This window comes from Argopecten irradians, chromosome 1, assembly GCF_041381155.1.
Source record: "Argopecten irradians isolate NY chromosome 1, Ai_NY, whole genome shotgun sequence".
Classification (NCBI taxonomy): Eukaryota; Metazoa; Mollusca; class Bivalvia; order Pectinida; family Pectinidae; genus Argopecten; species Argopecten irradians.
This window is the reverse complement of record NC_091134.1, coordinates 23,999,842-24,023,553: the sequence shown is the minus strand read 5'-3', so window position 1 is coordinate 24,023,553 and position 23,712 is coordinate 23,999,842. Positions and strand designations below refer to the sequence as shown.

The window sequence follows — 23,712 nt, the reverse complement described above, 5'->3', positions numbered from 1 at the left end:
TCGGCGCGAGAGTAAGCTGGTTTACAGTATTCCATTTAGTGTTACATAAACCTTCAAAATTATTCATTTAATAAGTTATATTGACTGTAATTACTGCTAATTACAGTGACACAAACAGACGATTTTTCTTAGAAGCGTCCTATGGACTGGACTGTGCTGCCAACAGTGGCTGGTTTGGGGTTGTGGAATCGACAGGCACCTGCCCATGGGAAACACTGGCCACGACGCCATATGCTATGTACAGCGATGCAGGAAGTGTAGAGGAAAATGCTGGTAAGTAATTACATTGTTTCTAAAAATCATTCCAACATTTAGGTCCGTCTTAAGTTTTGATTATTTGTTTTTAACATAATTAAAATCATAACACCGACAATTCGTGCAATTGCAGATGAACAAATCTGACCAAATGTTGTCTTAATAAGTTATAAAACTACCTGTTCTAAAATTAAATATATATTCATGAGATAATCCATAACTACACGAATACAACTGAATTTAGCAACATTTTGTATATCTTTAACAGCTATGGCAATTGCTGACAATTTTGTGATATCCGTTGGTAAGTATATATGGACTGCAAAACTGGTTTAACGATATTTAACGATAAAGAACATGGTAATGTACCATATAATTGTGATTTGTATTTTTTCGTCCAAATGTGTTTGAATATAATAACACTATGTGAAATGTTAAATATTGAATTACTGCAATTATTCTTCAATTTCTAATTAAGTGATCAACAGTAGACTCAGGTTATATAAATAGCATGTATTCTAACTGACTGCAATCTGTCTTTGTTAAGTTGTTAGTAGTTCCACTGACCTTGCTTTACTTAGTATATAATACTTCTTCCATTTCTCACAGCGATGGACAACATATGTAGTACTGTTAATTGTTTACACGGCGCCACCTGTGATGATCAAGGTGGACGGTACGACTGTATATGTGACGGATACTTCTACGGCTGGTTGTGTCAGCATTGTAAGTAAATACTGAAGCGTCTAAGTACCCACGCTCTATCTTTTGAAATTTTACTTACCTGAAGTGTTTTCACTTAATATTCTCACATCGCAGCAACTCTATTTTACTGGTAGTCACAAGTGTTATATATCATTCGTCATTTAACCAAGATGTAGGTAACCTCCGAGTAATGATTAGAATTTTCTTTGTTTTACCTCATATCATGTTTAAATGTATTTGCTGTGGTTAAAATCTATTTCGTTAAAGCGAAAGCAAAATATGTTCTAATTATAGTGGACGGTAACTGGACAGCTTGGTCTGACTGGGATACGTGTAGTACAACCTGTTACGCCGAGGGAGGACAAAATCGTTATAGAAACTGTACAAATCCAGCGCCTGTCGGGGACGGTCTTTACTGCCCCGGGGTCGACATTGAATTCCAATACTGCATACCCGACTTGCCTATTTGTGCATGTAAATAGTTTACCCAAATTAATGAAATTAGCAGAATTGTGGAATTAAAGATTATTTATTGATATGTATTCATCTATAATATCACCTTAATCATGTAACGGAATGTCAATTTCTATACACGTCATTGATATTTTTTTATTCCTTGAATTATAAGTAAACCAAAAATCAACATTTAGCAGTGATCTATTTACTTTGAAACATTTTATCACTGTTATATATTTTAAAGAACATTTTGATGCCATAGAAAGTTTAAGATAATATGTATTTATCATCAACAGCATACGACACAGGCAATATCCAGGAGAACGGCTGGTACCACATGGTATGTCCGTCTAGTTATTACATATATATATGGGACAATTTCTACGGGTTTGATGAAGGCGGGTCGAACGAGTGTAAGGACCCGGATTCCAAGGACATCCTCTTCGACCAATGTCACAACGTCACGAACGGAAGTTGTAGATTCTTCTACGATGACGCCACCTATAGTGATCCTTGTAATAAAACGTATAGCCAGATCACCAATTACGGTCACGCAACACTCTACTGTGCGCGTGAGTATATTTCATAATTACTAAACGTGAACTAATTTTTAAAATGTGTTTATGTAATTACATCTGTCATTACAGTTATTCAAGTTGAGCGTGATGTCGTTTTTGTAGACAAATTAAATCTGAACATGACTAAGCAAATCAAAGATTGCAGTTTTACTTTGATTACTCATTGGAACGTTAGACAATACGAGTTTGCTTATTTTAGTTCACATTTAGTGTTGGTTTTTTCTGTTTTATTGTTGACATAAATCTGTTTTCGATAATGTTCCTATTATCACAATATCCTAGAGGATGAAACGTTGATATTTTTGTATGCAAAGTTGTCTTCCCTTCATTAATTTGAGCATTGTGAATTAATTGAATTAAATGAAAAACGAATTTATCTGTTTATCCGAAAAGCTCTTTTTGAAAAGGAAAAAAAACGGTAGACAAAATTATAAATTATGATATGAACAGATGACAATCGCGTAACAATATCTTAAATGATGAAAATTGTATGTATTTCATACTTTACATATATTATCTAAATCTTATTTAAGCAACAATTCAAATTACGAAATTACAGCATCTGCCCTTGCGGTTAGGCGGCATCGGCAATGACGTCGTTCAGATGCAATCGAACATTTCGCCGTCTGAACAAATTGGTTGGTACGCTTCAACAATATGACAAATACAGAGCGGTATCAAAAATAGTTGTAATAGAATACCATTAACTGACCAACGGAGTTCATACTTACTAATACTATCTTTGTATAAAAATGTTGTGTTCTCAAGTAGCAAGTTTCTTACTACATGTTCTGAACAGGAGATGGTGTGTGGAACGCGTGGCAGGCCTGGTCGTTCTGTACCGTGACTTGTGGCGGAGGGACCCGTTACAGAGAGCGTGTGTGTGACAACCCGACACAGGTCTGGCCTGGTAATTACTGTCCGGATGTCTATAACGACAGTAAATCGTGTAAACCACAGGATTGTCCAGGTAGGCAAACAAAAGGAATACATTTCACGCTCTATATACGTATATGTCTGACTAAATGTTTATCATGCAGTGTTTTATTCGCCTTTCGGTGGTTTTACGATTTTCCGATTATTTGTTTATGTTTTACAATATCTTATTTAAAACTGTTGAATTCATTATGATACAAATCAAAGATGTGATGAAAATGTAATGCTAACAATTTTCCTTTTATCCAAGGTAGTTTTTTTAATGTGATAATATTCCACACTGTACAATCTAGAAAATCGGGTGATGTAGTGGTTAAGCCGCTCGCCTTTCACCTCGCCGGCCTGGGTTCGATCCCCGGCACGGACGTGAAAAGGTTAGGGGTCACCTGCCCGATCACGTGGGTTTTCTCTGGGCACTCCGGTCTCCTCCCACACTAAGACCCCTCGCGCGCTTACATCCGGGCCATCGAGAGTGATTTACATATAAAGTTGTAGAACTTTTACCATTTATATCAGAAGTTTACTTTGCATATACCTGAATAATCATTTTCCTTACATCAGATATTTGATTGATTTCTAAACCTTTTTATCATATACTCTTCAATATATATGTTTTTAATGCGGATCTATTTAAAAGCTATACCTAGATATTTTGTATTCATTATACTTATCTTTCAGTCTGTGGTGACCATTACGCCGGGTATGACGAGCCTTCCAATATAACGGTATTCAATGACACTCGGTCAGGTAAGCTTGTTTTTACCTTGGTGTATTATAAGCTACAAAAGTATAATCTTTAAAAGGAAGTTGCAATATTCATAGTTAAACTTTACAAATTAAAATTACATAAAAAATCTTCTGATTTTAAAATAACAGATGACTGGACAATGATTACATAATTTATATCAATTTCATACTGAATAAGGTATTGATCAACCTGTAAATTTGTATCATGGTATTTTTGTAGAAGTTTTTCCGCTAACACTATCCAATTTCCTTCTCGCAAAGTGAAATCTTTTGAAATCTATGTATTTAATTATTTGTATCAAAATCAATAATAATTGATTTTCATATGACAGTTCATATGTGGAAGAAGTATATCATCTTTGCTTTAAATGCTGTATTTTGTGTAGTTCGATTGTTTTTTTTCCTAGGTGAAGGTTACCTATTACTGGACGTTAACTGGGACATGCCTTGCTGTGAAGTCCTTCAGGCCTTTGAATTTGTGCCGAGAGTGGCAGGAGAGATATACTTCCATGTCTGGCGGAAATTTAATTCTTTAAAATACGAACTTCTCCATTCAACGAACTATACCGTAAATGGTATGTACACTGTACACCGAAATAACCTATACACTTAGAAGTCAGCCGGTGAAGTGAGTAGTTAGTATCCCTCTCACTGACTTTGGTTATTGTTCAAAAGTTTGCTTTAGGGACTTTATCAATTATAATTTTTACATTTATACTTAGTTCTGTCGCTGTTTGATCTGTTAAGGGTCGAAATTAATTGCATCCCATTATTGACACGTTTTGTCTTGATAATTCTAGAAAACTAAAAAAAATAACGTTTATGTGTCGTTCTGATGTTTCCTTTATAATCTTAACATAATACTATGAATTATGGTGGTATGTTAATTCCCAAATCTCATAAATGCATTTGCCTTACTAATAATTGTAATGCAACATTGGTAATTTCAGATACAGAAATTGGAACTGCCATAAATCATACTCTAATTCTGAAGAAAAGACTATCTATTCGACAGGGCGATTTCTTTGGATGGTATGTAATAGATGATTTTTAATGCAAATAAATATTTTGATATTTTGAATGTTTTATGAGAAGTGTGGTGCCGTTTTGGCTGATTGGTTAAAGTGTGGTGATATATTTCTACGTGCCCTCCGCATTTGTTTCACGACTTCGAATCACCTTTAGAAGGGTTTCAGAAGTACTAAGAGCGGATTAGTGGTTTCACACTCTTACACTCGAGTTTATATAATCATTAAGCGGATCATATAAGATGAACGCCTGAACAATAAAGCAGTGCATTTTATACAGGTATACGCCGGGCGAGAATATGATCAAGTACGCGGAATGTTGTTGTGAAGGTTGCCCCAATCAGACATGGGTAGCACCTATCCCTGCCAGCATTGAAGTGGGCGACAAATACAAATGGACGACGTACGGAACAAAGCTTTCTGATGTAGCGTACGCAATACGGTTCTTCACGGCACCAAGTGAGTTTTCACACTGATGATTATATTCTTATATGGATCCTGATTATAAACTTGTTATCTCGATATAAGTTAGACCATGATACTTAAGTTAATAAGTTGATTACAATGTATGTTGAAAAAAAATATTGCTTTCATAAATCAGTTACGTTATCGTATTTATTATGGTATTCAAGTTTTATGATTTCGAGGTAACAAGATTTTATTTAACTATTTTTTCCTGTATTAAAAATTTCCATTACATTAAAAAGTATGTTATCATCTCATAACCTAACAGATGATGTCACCGTTTGTAGCGCCATCTCTTTCCTACTGACACAACGGCGCATTTGTGATTTCATACAAGAAAAAAGAGTCTATATTATTGTCCATCTGCAAATTTTAAAACTGATTAAATTGTATAACAAGGATTATCGTGAATAGATTTTTTCATGTTATGAAGCTGTATTAGTGAGCTCTTATCGTAAACATTTAATGCAACTTTGCATTAGTAAGGAATCCATGAGGTTAGAAGATTTTTGTTAATTAGTACAGAGCATTTCTAATTGAATGCAATGTAGTTGACAGAATGATACAATATCATACCCTTCCAGATATAAACAGGTTGACTTTCCTTTCAGACACGGTGCCGTACGTGAACCAGACGGACTACGACGCCCTTGTGCCGGATAACACGCCTCTGGGAGGCAGCTGTATTAATTACCATATAACGGACGATGACATAGGAGACTACGATCTTCTCCAACACGAGTTTACTGATGACACTGGATTATTTGAATTGAATACAACTTTTCCAGGTAAAATCTAATATATAAGTGTCCAGTCGTTGTATGTAATGTTGCAAAATTTTGCTTTATCATGGTAGTGCAGTGACAATCCAGCGTATATCTCGGTAATTTTGTATGAGTGTTACTCAGTTAGAATAGCTGGTATATATTATACTGTATGCTCAAAAGTGTATTGCTGTTTTATAGAATTGCAATACCGTATCATCGATAATGCCCTATACTTATACTTGGAATGATTGTGTTCAAATGGGAAACAATGGAATCGGAATCTCCAATATATGTGATGGGTAGAATTGTTCTTGAGATTTTATACATACGCAGGAACTGTTTCGGGTTGTAAACAAACAAAATAATGTTAAATTCCTTTCGAAAATGTTTCAGAAATAACGTCTGTTTTACAGGAAACATACACATCATGACCAGAGGTATATTACCCAGTACGTATTCAGTATTTGATCTGGTTCTAAAAAGCTGGGACGACTGTGGCAATACAGCTACCACCACTCTCACCATCATGACTTACAATGCGGTTTGTATAATTTTGTCCCAAAAACAAAACTGGGGGCTTAATGATCTTTTCATGTATGAAATAAATTGAAGAACAAGGACTATATCATTATGTTGGTACCAATTAAGATATCACGTTTTATTTAGTAAGCGTTGATAAGAACGCTTTGAAATTAAAATGTCCTTGATATGTTTACTTTAGTTTTTGAAAGCTAGCTAGTTACGAAAATTCTCGCTTTTTATGATGACAGAGACTACTACAATATCCCGTAAACCATAGATAACGATTTTAAAAGTCATCCTAGTCTATTATATATCTCTAATGTTGTCCCAGAGGAGAACTCTGGCATAATTAAATATCTGATAGTATCAATCAGTATATATTATCGGGCAAATCATAAAGAAAACGTCAACAAAGCGGTATTTTTTTTAATGCGAAGATCATGTTATTGAGGTTCATCTTGAACTGTATATCTCGTGTATGTTATCAAATACCGAACAAGCTTTGTAACAGTGACCTCCTCTTAAGTTCACAATATGATTCGTACAGAATCAGTTTAAAGGTTTTGTGATATCGACTACGAAGGCCCATACCATCCGACATGGCAACTGCTTTACTAAACTGAAGCTGTACACACATTTGTGATGATTTTCATTGCAACTGTTTAAGTAAGAAGCACTTGTCAACATGATTTTTTTAAATTTAAATTTTACTCGTTTGACAACTGCTTTACTAGAGTAACTGTTTTTCATCCTTAATAGGAATGACTAATATCAGTAGTATTGGCGAGTGTCTGGCTTTTAGGACAATTAACATTCCATACCGATATCAAGCCGAGTTTTAAACTGTACAGTTGTGCTGTTTAAATGACCTTTTGTTGATAACGATAAAATGACAAAACAAATCAGCACAAGTGCTTTTTAGCTGGGCATCTCACACAATTCTCAAACAGGCCTAGCATTCTTAAGTGAATTTCACTTCTCCCTACATATCATTAAGCTAGTACATGAAGTTCTCAAGTTTTGTGTTTGTATAATCGGGAGATTTAAAGTATAATGATCACTGATGCAGATAAATGATGATGTATTGAAGTCCAAAGTATGTCAATATGTACCATTTCCACCCTCGAACAAGTTTTAAAGCATCCCCTTAAATCTTACATAATCACACAGTTAGTTACCAGGACTCTACAATCGGTTGCTAGCTAAATACACTGGATGTTGCACTGAATGACCCCAAACCAGGCATTTAAATGAGATAACCGTTAGCGGCTCGTATGTGATATATAACACTTACATGTGTTTATATGTGATGCTGTACGTATGTGATGCTGTACGTAGAGACATTGTGTTATCAATGTTAAATGAGTATACATATATATATTACGTAGTTCAGTAGGTGCAGCAGAATCTCTCCAGCACCAATTACAAAACAGTTCTTTTTCTCTTTTGAAATTGATTGAATAAAAGTATTAAAATAGGAATAAGGAAAGTTGTCCTTCTTAAAATGTTTCCTTTTTTTAAAAAAAAAACCCCAAATGTTTGTTTCCTTCAATATATAGACATAACATGTAATGTTTCAGGCTTCTCGATTTATCAACCACTGCCATTGATATATTTGTTTAATGATATAACTGCATAAACTGTTATCTGCATGTATGGATTAATCAATCAATCAATCAAATATTTTATTTAAGTTGCAACATTTCATGCATATGAAATATTGCAACTTAAATCGATATATAATCATATTAATAATATATCACAATTATATATTACAATTACTGTTGGAAGACAGATTAACATAAACAAGATAGGCACATCTGCATTTCGTGATGCAATATTTTGAAATTTTCTGTTGATCCGTCGTGAAAATGATATAGCCTGTAGACTTGGATTGCACATCGGTAATATTTTGATATTTTTGTTTTGCAGCCTCCTATCTTTATCAACCTCCCCGACAGCGTAGAAGTTAGCGAGTCGGTGACTAATGAGATTATGTTGTTTGAAATAGACGTGGTCGACCAATCAGAGAACGATTCAGTTTGCTGCACGTTGACGGAAGTAATACCTGGAAGTTTAAATTTCCAACTTAAATTCGAAAATGAAGGTAATTTTTTTATTTTTGGCCTTAGCTTTAAAAAAATGAAGGTTATGTTTTGATTGTCAGTTTTTATTACAAATGGGTGGAACTTCAGACAACGCTAGTGACATTTGCTGTTGCAAGTCTTTTTAGTAAATGTTCACTATTCCTTACTTTCTGATCTTATTTTGATTAGTGGCACATTTTAAAAATACATACCAAATTGTATCAACAAGCTTAGAATATTCGTTGTTCCTCTTTGTAACGTAACTTTCGACATTATAGAATGTCAACCTCAACAGCTGTTTCTATTGAATAAAGCTATCATTTATTGTAGAATTGAAATAGTTTCATCTGGCATCATAAATAAGTAGTATGCATTATGATATATATTTATTTCTGACAGTTTACAAGCTATACACGTCTACGAATCCAGTATTTAATTACAAGGACATCTCCGACTACTACAAGGTTCGATTCTGTTGCTCAGATGACCATGGTCTTTCTACTCAGTTCCTGGAGATATTCATCTTAGATGTGGAGGAAACGGTCACCTATGTTCCACCTAGTAAGTTGATATGTCTATATGCCTTTTGAGCTTCACAGTGTATCATCCTTGTAATATTTTGTAACTTTGAAAACAAATGCTACGGTGATAATCTTTGTACTAGAGGAAATATAAAATCTTTATGATGAAATTGTTATATTTTAATGTTTGCTTTGCAGTTAATGATATGAGAATGATAGTATTTCGAGTTTTGCGTAATATTCACGAAGTATGATTCAAATATTTTAAAAAAATATGGTTAATTATTTTATCTTTACGGAATATGTTATTATACCATTGTCTTTGAACGACATACTATGTTTCTACAATAGAATGGTGTTACCTTATCACCTTCCTCATTCGGATGGCTCCGTTCGCCCTATCTCCATCCCACCGTGTCGTGAGAGTCACGCTTGACAGATGAAAAGAAAATAATTTTCATCATAAAATTAAAAAAATAATTAAATTTAAACCCTCTTAATACCTCATTTCTATTACCACCTGGTAACAAACATTTTTTTTTATTTCAGCGTGGTTTATAACGGCCATTGCATGTAGTATGGTGCCTATATGTGTGACGTTCCTATTCGCATGTATGGTACTGTGCAACACTGTATTCTGTGATTCGGAAATTGAATATTACTACGAGTGACATTTCATCATTACTACATCAGTGTACTGCATAATGGAAGTGTGGATCTTTTGTTTGATCTTTGGAATATACGTGCTGATAAAATCACCTTCCAATATTCTTAGCAGTGTTTGGTCAACTGTGAATGAAAAGATGTTGTGCATATTGTGTAATTATCAATGCGAAATAAACATGGTGCCAAAGGATGTATTACAAATGGATATACTCAAATCATTCACTGTCTTTGGATTAAACATATTGAATATTTATGTGCAGGTCAACAAAGCAGTCAACACATCTGAATGATATACATGTGTGAAGATTATGACTGTGTTATCGAACGTCGATCTCAAATTAAACAAATGGATGTGGTATACTAAGTTATGAATATTTATGAACCAATCGAAAAAAAACAGAAATTATATCAAATCCGTAGATGGACTTCAAACTTATTGTGAGTTTGACAAATGAGAATGGGACTTATATTCTGTTCCAGGATTTGTAGCAAATTGTCAATAGTTTCTGTGTAAAATATTTCATTTTGCAAACTTTATAAAAGAAAGTTATTTCTTATTTCTATTTCGAAATATAGGGATAGCATTTGCAATATTACATTTTCAAAGTATCTAATTGTTACCATCTAGTATTTGTAAAGGATGTTTAGGAAATGATACTAACACCATCTTCGTCCTAATGTAGTGAAGTTAATAACAAAAGACAATAACGTAATATACTATATATACTAAAATAAATAGATAATGTGAAGAAAAGACAAAATTCTTGCTTTGATTTGCGAACTGGATCGGTTATGAAGAAACATAATTGGTTGTCAAGTCAACCAGCTTCTTTGAGACTTTGAGAGGAGTCCAATTTAAATTACTGTATAGATTATAAGAATGATTAACAATATAACGAAAAAGTCTTGTGTCTGACTCCAAATGTGTATGACAATATTGTCAGTCGGTCAATGTTTGTTTAAATCCTTTACATTTGGCAGTCACGTCGATGTAATGCATGGGTAGGTTTTTTTTATTGGAATCGGTTATGGTTAAAAAGTGAGTTATCAATGTAAAATGTAAATAGGAATTTTGAGTACAGCGTTTACAGTTTACCTAAGCTTCAAATTGTATCATTATTATAACCAAAACTGGATAATTCAGTACATTTTATTCAGAGTTTTTCGCGATGAAATCAAATACGTCTTAAATATATATATCTATAGACCTTATGTTATAGTTCCTATCTAGTCATTATGTAATTAAATTAATCTTAGGATATTACACTTTGATGAAATCTGATATACACGTTTTCTTTAGAATCTTATAGCATTAAATGGGCAATCAAAATAAATAATACTCTCCCTATAGTTGAGCTCAATAAATCCTTCATTTTTGTAAATTTGTGATTGTTACTTGCAATAAGTTGATTTCATGATTTATTTGTTTGAATTGTTAAATTTTACCACAAAAATTAGTGTCAATCATATATAAAATATTGATGCTTGAACAAATTATTCCAATACGTTACATATTTATTTACATATAAATATATTTAATTTTGGTTAGGCATCAGTGAGGTCAAATACTTCTATTACATACTCACCAAAAACGATTGGTGACAGAACTATTTCTAATTGGAAACACACTCAATCAATATGAGATTGTGACAACATACAGCTTTAGTTAGAAGGACCAAGTGTCGCGGAATAATCAACGTCCTATTATTGCAAGCTGTTCTGGATCGTGTCGCACATCGCCTGTCAGTGGTTCATACAACCTTCCTGAGTTCTGAGGTTCCACAACATCGGTAAACAATGGTTTGTACAACTTTAAAGTTTTGGAATCCTCAGTTCGAGTCCCGGCGATACAAATACAATTCCATACCATTTATGTTCTATTGAATGAGTTCGGTAATGGATGAAGGCATCGACTGTCAACAACGAAGAAACTGAGAAAGATTAATTGAAAGTTAGCTTTAGATCATCAACTACCTTGTTACCGAATTAATACATTTAATCATCGGGGCATGTCTGATAAACTGATGGATAACACTTAATTCTACTCTCTCCTCTTATAACACCGAGGTCAAAGCCAGCCATGTTAAAGATTTTTAATTGTGATATTAATGACGGCATCCCCGTACTCTATAGTATACCACGATGTGTTTCAATGTTATAAAAAGGATGCACCTATGCACAAACTTGGAATCCGTTGCTATTTCCTAATACTAAAATGATATAATAACATAGTTAGTAGTAAGTCATCATTATAAAATACATTAAAGTAATTTTGTTTATATTTCACATTTTGATTTCTATTCTAAACTATATCGTATTTACAAATTATAAATTAAGTATTGCACACATATTTAAAACGTATTCTCTGTCATTCAATTAGAGGTTGACGATATGATTTTAATATTGTATCTGGTATCTATACGTTTTGTTATGATATTTTTACACCATAGTTGCACGATATTTGACAATGTCAAATCAATCGAACAAGTATCTATATATATGTCCATGATTGGGGTCACTCATCGAAAAGCACAAAGCTTTGTTAGGTTATAGTATTATGTTAGGTGTTGACATTGCTGAACGCTGCATGCATTGAAAGACTAATAATACGGAAATGTCAGCTTTTTATAAGATATACATCGTACACGTGGTGCTTTAAATTTGAATATTCCAGCCAAGAAAAATATAAATTCAATTCCGATATGTTCCATGTAAATAACTCATATACGTTAACCAAATGGTTGATATGACTGGAAAGTTTACTGTACAACTTTCAATAACAAATACATTCACAAAACATGTTTTCTGTTAAGAAATATGAACAATGTATATAATTTAACGTATATAGAATATTTTACGGGAAAGGAATACAAGCAATTTTATATCAGTCATTGGACAAAAAGCTTAAAGTGACAAGACATTTAAACCCATTTCCGCCACTAGTTTAATTCAATAATAATACTCCGTCACACACACCTTATTCACCATTGTACAAGTTCACAGTATGAGCAATAGAACAATGCGTTCTACTGATCGAATGAGCTGATTAGGTGATCAACATTGCATGTTAGTTCGTATATGTTAATGTTTCTCCTGATCACACATGCTTCTCGGGTTCAAAAAAAGGGATTGCCTACGTCATATAGACTATCCAGTCTACCTTATTGTGGATTGTGAAGAAATGTAGTTTCTGCGTTCAGGGATGGAGACACGAAGGGTTGAAGCCCTGCTCTTTGTGATACTGAGTGTCATTCTAACAGACGTGAATGGTAAGATATTAGCTATCAATTTTATAATGTAAAGAGTGATTTATTTTAATTATGCTTAATCAATCGTATTGTGCAACATGTCGGCCATCTTGATTTTTCCGAGCTGTTTTGCGTTGTGAATACTGTCCAAATAGCTGATGAACTTAATGGTTAATATATTATTACTGAAACATATTGTGATAATAGCTGTTAAATGTCATGGTATTATTTGATGATAGAAATGTGTTTGCATAACAAATTTTTTTAAATAATTACGTCCAACCCGTATACATCCTTATTGTGTAGAAAACAGATGATAGACTGTTGAATTGCTTATCCAAAACACGTGTATATGGTCAAATATACGCACTTTTCTCCGGACATAGGTAGTGTTACAATAAATGATAATTATTAATAATAATTATAATAGAAAATGTACGTTTTAAAGAAGTTCATAAGATAACACTTACGTCAATGGGTAGTTTCCCATTTTTTAAAGGCTACAATTGACAGATTAATGCAATATAGGGTATATCTTCAAAATGAGACATTCGACAGATAGCACTATAAAACGACCATAATAAGACTATCATGTTACAAGATTACGACCGTGGTCTGTCTCCTAATACCTGGGGACATTAACAAAGCCTGTACATGGCATAAGTAAATACCACGATAACCCTAATTATTAGACCAAACCATGCCAGGATGCGATTTATAGTTTTATATCTTTGTTTATTGCCTTTATGCGACAAAGTAAATATGTCTGGTGCAGCTACCTGTCAAACAGTAAAGTGTGTTCCCATGACACTTGCATTTGTAATGCATTGTCATTTGTAGGTAAACTTGAAATGAAATTTACAAAAATGTAACAGACAGCAGAAAAAAATTGAGTATTTTGCGCATAAAAATAGAGTAAACAATGTTAGAATATATTAACAACGATATAAAGAGATGAAAACCGTGGCAATCTGAACTAGATGTCTGTATAATACACACGTTATAGATATGTAAAAATGGCAGTATGGACTAGAGGTCTCTATAATACTCACGTTATAGAGATGTAAACAATGACAATATGTAGAGGTCTTACTCACGTGATAGAGATGTAAACAATGACAGTATGGACTAGATAGTATAATACTCACGTTATAGAGATGTAAACAATAGTTATGGACTAGGTCGTATTAACTACATGTATTTTAAATGCATCGTACTGTGCACTTCTATCTTAATGTAAAGTATGTCTGGTGAAGCTACCTGTCAAACAGGTAAAGTGTGTTCCCATGACACTTGCATTATGTAATGTATTCACATTTGTAAAACAACACACAAGGTAAACTTGAAATGAAATATTACGTCTAAAAAATTTTAACAGACAGCAGAAAAAAAATTGAGTCGATTTTGCGCATAGCAATAGAGTAAACAATGTTAGAATATATTAACAACGATATAAAGAGATGAAAACCGTGGCAATCTGAACTAGATGTCTGTATAATACACACGTTATAGAGATGTAACCAATGGCAGTATGGACTAGAGGTCTGTATAATACTCACGTGATAGAGATGTAAACAATCACAATATGGGCTAGAGGTCTGTATAATACACACGTTATAGAGATGTAAACAACCTATTCATTTAGAGACATGTATGGACAAGATGTATGTATAATACTCACGTTATAGAGATGTAAACAATGACAGTATTGACTAGAGGTCTGTATAATACTTACGTTAAAGAGATGTAAACAATGACAGTATGGATGTAGAGGTCTGTATAATACTCACGTTATAGAGATGTAAACAATGACAGTATGGACTAGAGGTTTATATAATACACACGTTATAGAGATGTAAACAATGCCGTATGGACTAGAGGTCTGTATAATACTCACGTTATAGAGATGTAAACAATGACAGTATGGACAAGATGTATGTATAATACTCACGTTATAGAGATGTAAACAATGACAGTATTGACTAGAGGTCTGTATAATACTCACGTTATAGAGATGTAAACAATGCCAGTATGGACTAGAGGTCTGTATAATACTCATGTTATAGAGATGTAAACAATGACAGTATGGACTAGATGTATGTATAATACTCACGTTATAGAAATGTAAACAATGACAGTAATTGACAGAGGTCTGTATATAATACTCACGTTATAGAGATGTAAACAATGACAGTATGGACTAGAGGTCTGTATAATACTCACGTTATAGAGATGTAAACAATGACAGTATGGACAAGAGTATGTATAATACTCACGTTATAGAGATGTAAACAATGACAGTATGGACTAGAGGTCTGTATAATACTCACGTTATAGAGATGTAAACAATGACAGTATGGACAAGATGTATGTATAATACTCACGTTATAGAGATGTAAACAATGACAGAATTGACTAGAGGTCTGTATAATACTCACGTTATAGAGATGTAAACAATGCCGGTATGGACTAGAGTCTGTATAATACTCACGTTATAGAGATGTAAACAATGACGTATGGACAGATGTTGTATAATACTCACGTTATAGAAATGTAAACAATGACAGTATGGACAAGATGTATGTATAATACTCACGTTATAGAGATGTAAACAATGACAGTATGGACTAGAGGTCTGTATAATACTCACGTTATAGAGATGTAAACAATGACAGTATGGACTAGAGGTCTGTATAATACTCACGTTATAGAAATGTAAACAATGACAGTATGGACAAGATGTATGTATAATACTCACGTTATAGAGATGTAAACAATGACAGTATGGACTAGAGGTCTGTATAATACTCACGTTATAGAGATGTAAACAATGACAGTATGGACTAGAGGTCTGTATAATACTCACGTTATAGAGATGTAAACAATGACAGTATGGACAAGATGTATGTATAATACTCACGTTATAGAGATGTAAACAATGACAGTATGGACAAGATGTATGTATAATACTCACGTTATAGAGATATAAACAATGACATTATGGACTAGAGGTCTATATAATACACACGTTATAGAGATGTAAACAATGCCGGTATGGACTAGAGGTCTGTATAATACTCACGTTATAGAAATGTAAACAATGACAGTATGGACAAGATGTATGTATAATACTCACGTTATAGAGATGTAAACAATGACAGTATGGACTAGAGGTCTGTATAATACTCACGTTATAGAGATGTAAACAATGACAGTATGGACAAGATGTATGTATAATACTCACGTTATAGAGATGTAAACAATGACAGTATGGACTAGAGGTCTGTATAATACTCACGTTATAGAGATGTAAACAATGACAGTATGGACTAGATGTCTGTATAATACTCACGTTATAGAGATGTAAACAATGACAGTATGGACTAGAGGTCTGTATAATACTCACGTTATAGAGATGTAAACAATGACAGTATGGACTAGAGGTCTGTATAATACTCACGTTATAGAGATGTAAACAATGGCAGTATGGACTAGATGTCTGTATAATACTCACGTTAAAGAGATGTAAACAATGACAGTATGGACTAGAGGTCTGTATAATACTCACATTATAGAGATGTAAACAATGACAGCATGGACTAGAGGGCTGTATAATACTCACGTTAAAGAGATGTAAACAATGACAGTATGGACTAGAGGTCTGTATTATACTCATTGTATAGAGATGTAAACAATGACAGCATGGACTAGAGGGCTGTATAATACTCACGTTACTCACGACAGTATGGACTAGAGGTCTGTTTAATACTAGTGTTATAGAGATGTAAACTATGATAGTATGGACAAGATGTATGTATAAATGTTGTTTAGTGACTGTGTGACAGCCACCAGCTACTACAATATACCTAGGAGTCTTGATGTTCATGGAGACAATACATTAACTTTTAATGTAAAGCTTGGTTTTATTTTGTTTTTCATTCCATTGTAATAGTGGTGCAGAGCAAGGCCTAATACATAACAATCAAAGCCAGAACAATGTATGGAATGCATTGGTAAATATTTCTGACATGAACCAGAGAACCAAAACACACAAGTTAGGGTAGAAAATCATATTGGACAATATTTAATGGCACTTCTATTAAGTTTTTGTAATTCAATAGACTAGTAAGGATAGGCTTATTACCACTGGCCTGGCCTGGGCTTTGCAATATTAACAAAAACTTGAAAAACATGGTACATATGGTACATATTCAGCTTGCTATACTTTATAATAAAACTGACACCGTTTATATGTACACATCCTATCATCCTGTAATCATCCGCCTGGTAAAAATACAGGTAAATATGTACAAGGCTCTGCTACCTGTGTTGAATAACATCCAGGCATTTCAAAATACACGGATGTTATACCTTAGTATACAAAACAATTGCCATGTTTGGACGAAAACTGACACCCCACATCTCATATCTGTGTGTGTAAGCTCTGGTCCAGATGTCTACCAAGATTAGAGTGAGTTGTAGACCTGTGAGGTTTAATTCCAGGAATGTTGACTAGCTATAAATTGACCCAGAAGGTGGTAGACTTGAACAGAGCAAACAATTGTATACAAAGCAATAGCCTACTGTGTCAATAGTCCTTATGTAAATACGTTTGTCTCTGTCAGTAAAGTTTGTCTACACTTGGATAAGGTCAGCACCAAGGTCCATCATTAGGTCTCTGGCCATCGTAGGTCCGTTATCGTCAGTTATGTCCATTGTGATTCAATCATAGATAGGTATCTGGTCAGCATATGTCCAGAGCACCCAGCCATAGGCAGGTGTATGGTCACCATTGATCCAAAGTAACTCAATAACCAGCCGTGAATACTAAGGTTTTTGTTCATCATTGGCTACCGATGTCCAGTAGCTATATAGGAATTGAGTCACTTGTCAACACGCATTCAGCATTATTTAAATCTTTGGCCAATCATATGTTCAGCATTTTACCATGCCACCATGGCCATATCTCTGATGGAAAACAATCCTAATTAGGACATTCCTTCCTGTCATCCAGTCTTCTATAGTTATGATCTCTTCACCACCATCTAACGACATAGGAGTCTCTTATCATCAGGCGTCCAGAAATGGTTGACAATTTAATATAAGGTCTTTTGCCATCATTCCCTAGCAAACAAAGCTGTGGTCATTATAAGTTGTCCACCAATGTCCAGGTAGTATACAAATCCCGTGGGTAGCGATCTTACCTTAACTTTACCTGTACAAATCTCACCTGTAAGTTTACATATCTTAGGTTATTGGATTCGTAAAATTTATGACTTTATTCAAGGTTTGATATCATTTTTTTGAACTTAGCTACTTGTCCGACTTCAAGGTTCCATGATACAATGTATATCATAAAATCAGTTTTGTCCTAGCTATATATAGTTTTCTTGGGTCTTCAAGTTTAAGCAGAATGTATAAGGCAAATTATTAAAACCTTGTTGTAAATGTTGGAAACATGGCAGATTATTTCTACAATAATGCAATGTCTGAACTGCAATATCAGAATTAAAATAAGAATCAGTTTCAGTTTTTTATGGTGTCTGATGAAATGAATATAAAAAAGCAAACGTGGGAGGGCACTTATTGGGTTGAACACGGCAGTATGTTTTATAACTAATTGTGCTTATAACAAATTATAAGTATTTTGCTGGTCCCGGATGTTCGTTATATCCGTGTTTTTCAATGAAACTGCAGGCAACAGAAGACACAGGTAATTAGATCATTTAACGTACATCAAAGGAATTGTATAATGTGGTTCACTGTACATATGTGTTGGTTTGAAGTTGGGTGGCACTTTCTCTGTAATCTTGAAAGGAAGTCTATGCAGGACTCAGTTTTGAGGTCACCTGAAATGAAGTCTTCAGTGACCTAATCTAATTTTGCAGAGACCTTTCATAGCCAAAGGTCAATCAAAATTGTGAATTATACGGTCTCCTAGGGACCTGAGGGTTGGGGCCAAAAGGGGTCAATTAGGCTAAAACTTTAACAATCTTCTTCTAAAATTCCGGAAATAGTGGAATCAAATACTCTTCACAGATGGATTCACGTTTCCCCCTGGGGAGGGGGTCAAGTTTACTATAATTTGTAGGTAAAACACATTTTTGAGCATTCTTTGGTCATTTGTAATAGAAAATGAGTCAAATGTTGTCAGAATTATCAGTATGAGATGGCCATTGAATCCTATTAACAAATTTTTCATGACTGACCCCCAGGGACCTGAGGGGTGGGGCTAAAAGGGGTCAAATAGGATAGGCTAAAACTTCAAAAACCTTCTTCTAAAATTCTGGAAATGGTAGAATCAAATACTCTTCATAGATAGAAAGGTCTTAAGGTCCTTCACAAAAATTTTGAATTATCTATGACCCTGGAGTCTCATATTTCCCCCTGGGGAAGGAGTCGAGTTTACTATAGTTTTAATAGGGAAAAACATTTTTGAACATTATTTGGTCATTTGTAATAGAAAATGAGTCAAATGTTGTCAGAATTATCAATATGATATGGCCATTGAATCCTATTAACATATTTTCCATGACTGACCCACAGGGGCCTGAGGAGTGGGTCCAAAAGAGGTTTCTTTTAATTCATAATGCCTCTTGGGCCTCTTGATTTATTTTGAACTGCCTCCAATTTTACTATATTAGATATTAGTCCATGGGTTGATATTGCGACAGTGATAGTAACCCCTGGAGTATTTAGGATGCAGCCAAAAATGATTTCTGCTAGGGCTGGGTATTGGAAGGTCTAAAACGATACGATATGTATTGACGATACAGTGGACCTCTTTTTCAAATTCAGTTGACCAATGTGTTTTGAAAATTGTGACAATAAAAGACAATTTTGATCAAACATTTTATAACCAGGAAAAAATCTACCAAACATTTGATTCGGTTTATCATCTGTGTTAATTAATTTATGTCAATTTGTATTCTTAGTTATGAAAAGGCATTTCTAATCCATCTAGGTGACACAGATGCCTTAAACACTTCCAATTGATTGAAATGCTCTTACTTGAATGATGTTTTAGAATAAATTTTGTTTGGAATTTCCTATTTCTATAACAAAAACAGTAGGGTGAGATGTAAAACGATACAGCGATATCCAACATGTTTGCATATCGATATTCGGTACACTGGTGAAAACTGATACATATCGGTATATCGATATATTGATCCAGCCCTAATTTCTGCAAGCCTGTGATTGGTCAGTTTTTTCTTCTGAAGTGGTTCCAATTTTACTATGAGATAGTCAAGGGGTGGATATTACGTCAGTGATAGTAACCCATGGAGTATTGGAGATGTAGATTAAAATGATTTTTATTTTCTAATTACCTTCCTTTGTTGGTGTTTTTATAGAAAATCAATTAAAATGTATTTTTCAGGTTAACTGCTAGTATATATTATATAATGAACTACCAAGGTTTTCTTTTTAAATAAATAACCTTGACCTTTATTCAAGGTCACACCGGTCAAATAGACTAAAATCCTGATATGTCTTCAAACTCTGGTATATTTTCCATAACCTTATGAAATTGGTCCCTTTTAAGAATAACAACAAGAGTTATCTCCCATTTCTCTTCTCTTCATTTCATCCGCGACACTCCTTCAGGTGTCGCCCAGCTAGTAAGGACTAGGGATCTATATAATACTCACGTTATTGAGATGTATACAAAGACAGTATGGTTTAGGGGTCTATATAATACTCACGTTATTGAGATGTATACAAAGACAGTATGGACCAGAGGTCTATATGATACTCACATTATAGAGATGCAAACTATGGCAGTATGGACTAGAGGTCTATATTATGCTCGTGTTAAAGAGATGTAAGCAATGACAGTATGGACTAGAGGTCTATATAATACTCACGTTATAGAAATGTAAACAATGACAGTATGGACTAGAGGTCTATATAATACTCGTGTTAAAGAGATGTAAGCAATGACAGTATGGACTAGAGGTCTATATAATACTCACGTTAAAGAGATGTAAGCAATGACAGTATGGACTAGAGGTCTATATAATACTCACATTATAGAGATGCAAACTATGGCAGTATGGACTAGAGGTCTATATAATACTCGTGTTAAAGAGATGTAAACAATGACAGAATGGACTATAGGTTTATATGATACTCATGTTAAAGAGATGTAAGCAATGACAGTATTGACTAGAGGTCTATATAATACTCACATTATAGAGATGCAAACTATGGCAGTATGGACTAGAGGTCTATATAATACTCGTGTTAAAGAGATGTAAACAATGACAGAATGGACTAGAGGTCTATATGATACTCATGTTAAAGAGATGTAAGCAATGACAGTATGGACTAGAGGTCTATATAATACTCACATTATAGAGATGCAAACTATGGCAGTATGGACTAGAGGTCTATATAATATTCGTGTTAAAGAGATGTAAGCAATGACAGTATGGACTAGAGGTCTAGAATACTCACGTTATAGAGATGTAAACAATGACAGTATGGACTAGAGGTCTGTATAATACTCACGTTATAGAGATGTAAACAATGACAGTATGGACTAGAGGTCTGTATAATACTCACGTTATAGAGATGTAAACAATGACAGTATGGACTAGAGGTCTATATAATACTCACGTTATAGAGATGTAAACAATGACAGTATGGACTAGAGGTCTGTATAATACTCACGTTATAGAGATGTAAACAATGACAGTATGGACTAGAGGTCTGTATAATACTCACGTTATAGAGATGTAAACAATGACAGTATGGACTAGAGGTCTGTATAATACTCACGTTATAGAGATGTAAACAATGACAGTATGGACTAGAGGTTTATATAATACTCACGTTATAGAGATGTAAACAATGACAGTATGGACTAGAAGTCTATATAATACTCGCGTTATAGAGATGTAAGAGATGTAAACAATGACAATGAGGACTAGAGGTCTATATAATACTCGTGTTAAAGAGATGCAAACAATGGCAGTATGAAGTAAAGGTCTGTACTATACTCATGTTATAGCTTGTTCGATACTTATCAAATCTTTATACTGTGCACGATATGCTTACGAGTGTATTCCCTCATACCTTCTACCTTCAGGCAAAAAAATGTTATCAAATTCAAGGAAAGCCTCGTTTTACGTTTTGTGACCCTCGGTTAGAATATCTTCATCATTCATATCCACATAAGAAAGGGTTTTATAATCCATCGCTAGTGTTGCCAAAAAATACAAAACTTTTACATAACTTATATATAATCCTCTGTTATGTTACTCGTCATTTAATATAATCGGAAACCTCCATTCGCTGTTGTAAATTTAAATAAAAACGTATAATTATCAAAAACCTCTTTAGTCGTGTGTTCTTGTTAGAAATATATGCTATTTATCTTTTTTTATTTTTGTTTCTTTACAGGTTATAGCGCTAGTTCTGGAAATCAAAATGAGTACACCTCGTACAATTTTAATTGTAACTCCGGCTACTTCATACAGGTCTCCTCTGCTACGTATTACGAAAATGGGAATTCTTATAATGTTGGCACTGCATTAGGCAACGTTATCAATAATCACCAGTCATATAACTTATATATACGGGATACTGACCTAGGTCTCTCCAACTTCGGCTACACCGGATACATAAATGCTAACTGGCTTTGTGGACGTAAGTATATATCTAATCTTATATAAATATTTAAAGATGCTCCACCGCTAATAACTGGTATTTTTTTCACTATCAAAAACAGGATCAGACGATTTAGTATTTTTCTTCAGTTACAAAAGTTACTTACTTTACACCATTACCGCCATTGAAAAGTTTGAGCTTCTAATTTTGCTTCAAGTTAAAAATAATGAAAAAGAATTAATTGCATCCCGAAAAAAATCCGTGGCACTATATTCTATATGGAATGAAGTACTGATTGCGCATGCACCAAAGGCGAAATAAATTATTTCATATTCTATACACGATTAAACACAAATTATTGTTCGAATGATGAATATCACTTATGCTCTGTCGGCGCATCTTTAATAAGCATTAGGAAAATATCGTAATTAAGGACTATCAAGGATTTACGATGTTTATTAAGGCAAAGACGAACAATTTAAATGTTACACTGGCTTAATTTATCATATATTTATAAATATTGTGTTACAACGTATACGGAATATCAGAAATAACACACAAGAGCGAAATAATTAACGTATGCTACAATCAAAATGCACTTAATACATTGTTGTGTACATTTTTTATGTGTTTACTTTCTTGACAACCTGTTCAATATTAAATTAAGATTTAATTGAAATGATAATGCTTCTTTTCTACTTTTAATGTTTGATTGTTTTGGTTGTACTAAAAGGAAATGGCGGTTGGGGCGCCTGGTCGGTATGGAGTGACTGCCTAGTGATATGTGGAGGAGGTATATCGGTCTCAAGATCGCGATCATGTAACAACCCTTCGTTTGAGCCTCCCGGTTCTTACTGTTCTGGAGAGGGTTCTGAGACCCAATATTGTAATACTGCAGCTTGTGACGGTAAGTGTCTCCTTTACATTACTTCTCGCTCTACTCGACACAAATTTGTCAGTCCTTACCTTTTTCAACTCAAGTCCTAATGAATGAGCTATGTGATTTATCAATGGATCAAAATGAATTCACAGGTAGTCGAGGCACTTTGGTATTAATGACATTGTCACGACCTGGATTGAAGACTTCTTATCAGAAAGAACATGAGCTGTTTTGTG

At 34.0% G+C, this 23,712-nt stretch overlaps 2 protein-coding genes across 2 annotated transcripts in view; both read left to right on the top strand.

The window, feature by feature from the left end:
• The window catches only part of LOC138321558 (uncharacterized), a 71,894-nt gene extending 60,760 nt beyond the window's left edge, over positions 1-11,134 (top strand). The window contains exons 111-125 of the mRNA XM_069265310.1: positions 107-273; positions 524-559; positions 865-981; positions 1,255-1,434; positions 1,713-1,988; positions 2,794-2,964; positions 3,609-3,677; positions 4,085-4,252; positions 4,628-4,709; positions 4,986-5,164; positions 5,782-5,958; positions 6,351-6,478; positions 8,392-8,566; positions 8,946-9,107; positions 9,617-11,134. Coding sequence (XP_069121411.1) covers positions 107-273; positions 524-559; positions 865-981; positions 1,255-1,434; positions 1,713-1,988; positions 2,794-2,964; positions 3,609-3,677; positions 4,085-4,252; positions 4,628-4,709; positions 4,986-5,164; positions 5,782-5,958; positions 6,351-6,478; positions 8,392-8,566; positions 8,946-9,107; positions 9,617-9,738 — 2,209 coding nt within the window. The 3' untranslated portion in view covers positions 9,739-11,134. The remainder of the gene's footprint in view (positions 1-106; positions 274-523; positions 560-864; positions 982-1,254; positions 1,435-1,712; positions 1,989-2,793; positions 2,965-3,608; positions 3,678-4,084; positions 4,253-4,627; positions 4,710-4,985; positions 5,165-5,781; positions 5,959-6,350; positions 6,479-8,391; positions 8,567-8,945; positions 9,108-9,616) is intronic.
• Positions 11,135-12,749: 1,615 nt separating this feature from the next.
• LOC138321564 (uncharacterized) overlaps positions 12,750-23,712 on the top strand; it is an 80,229-nt gene continuing 69,266 nt past the window's right edge. The window contains 3 exon segments of the mRNA XM_069265324.1: positions 12,750-13,002; positions 22,390-22,635; positions 23,330-23,503. Of these exon segments, the coding sequence (XP_069121425.1) occupies positions 12,936-13,002; positions 22,390-22,635; positions 23,330-23,503 (487 nt within the window). The 5' untranslated portion in view covers positions 12,750-12,935.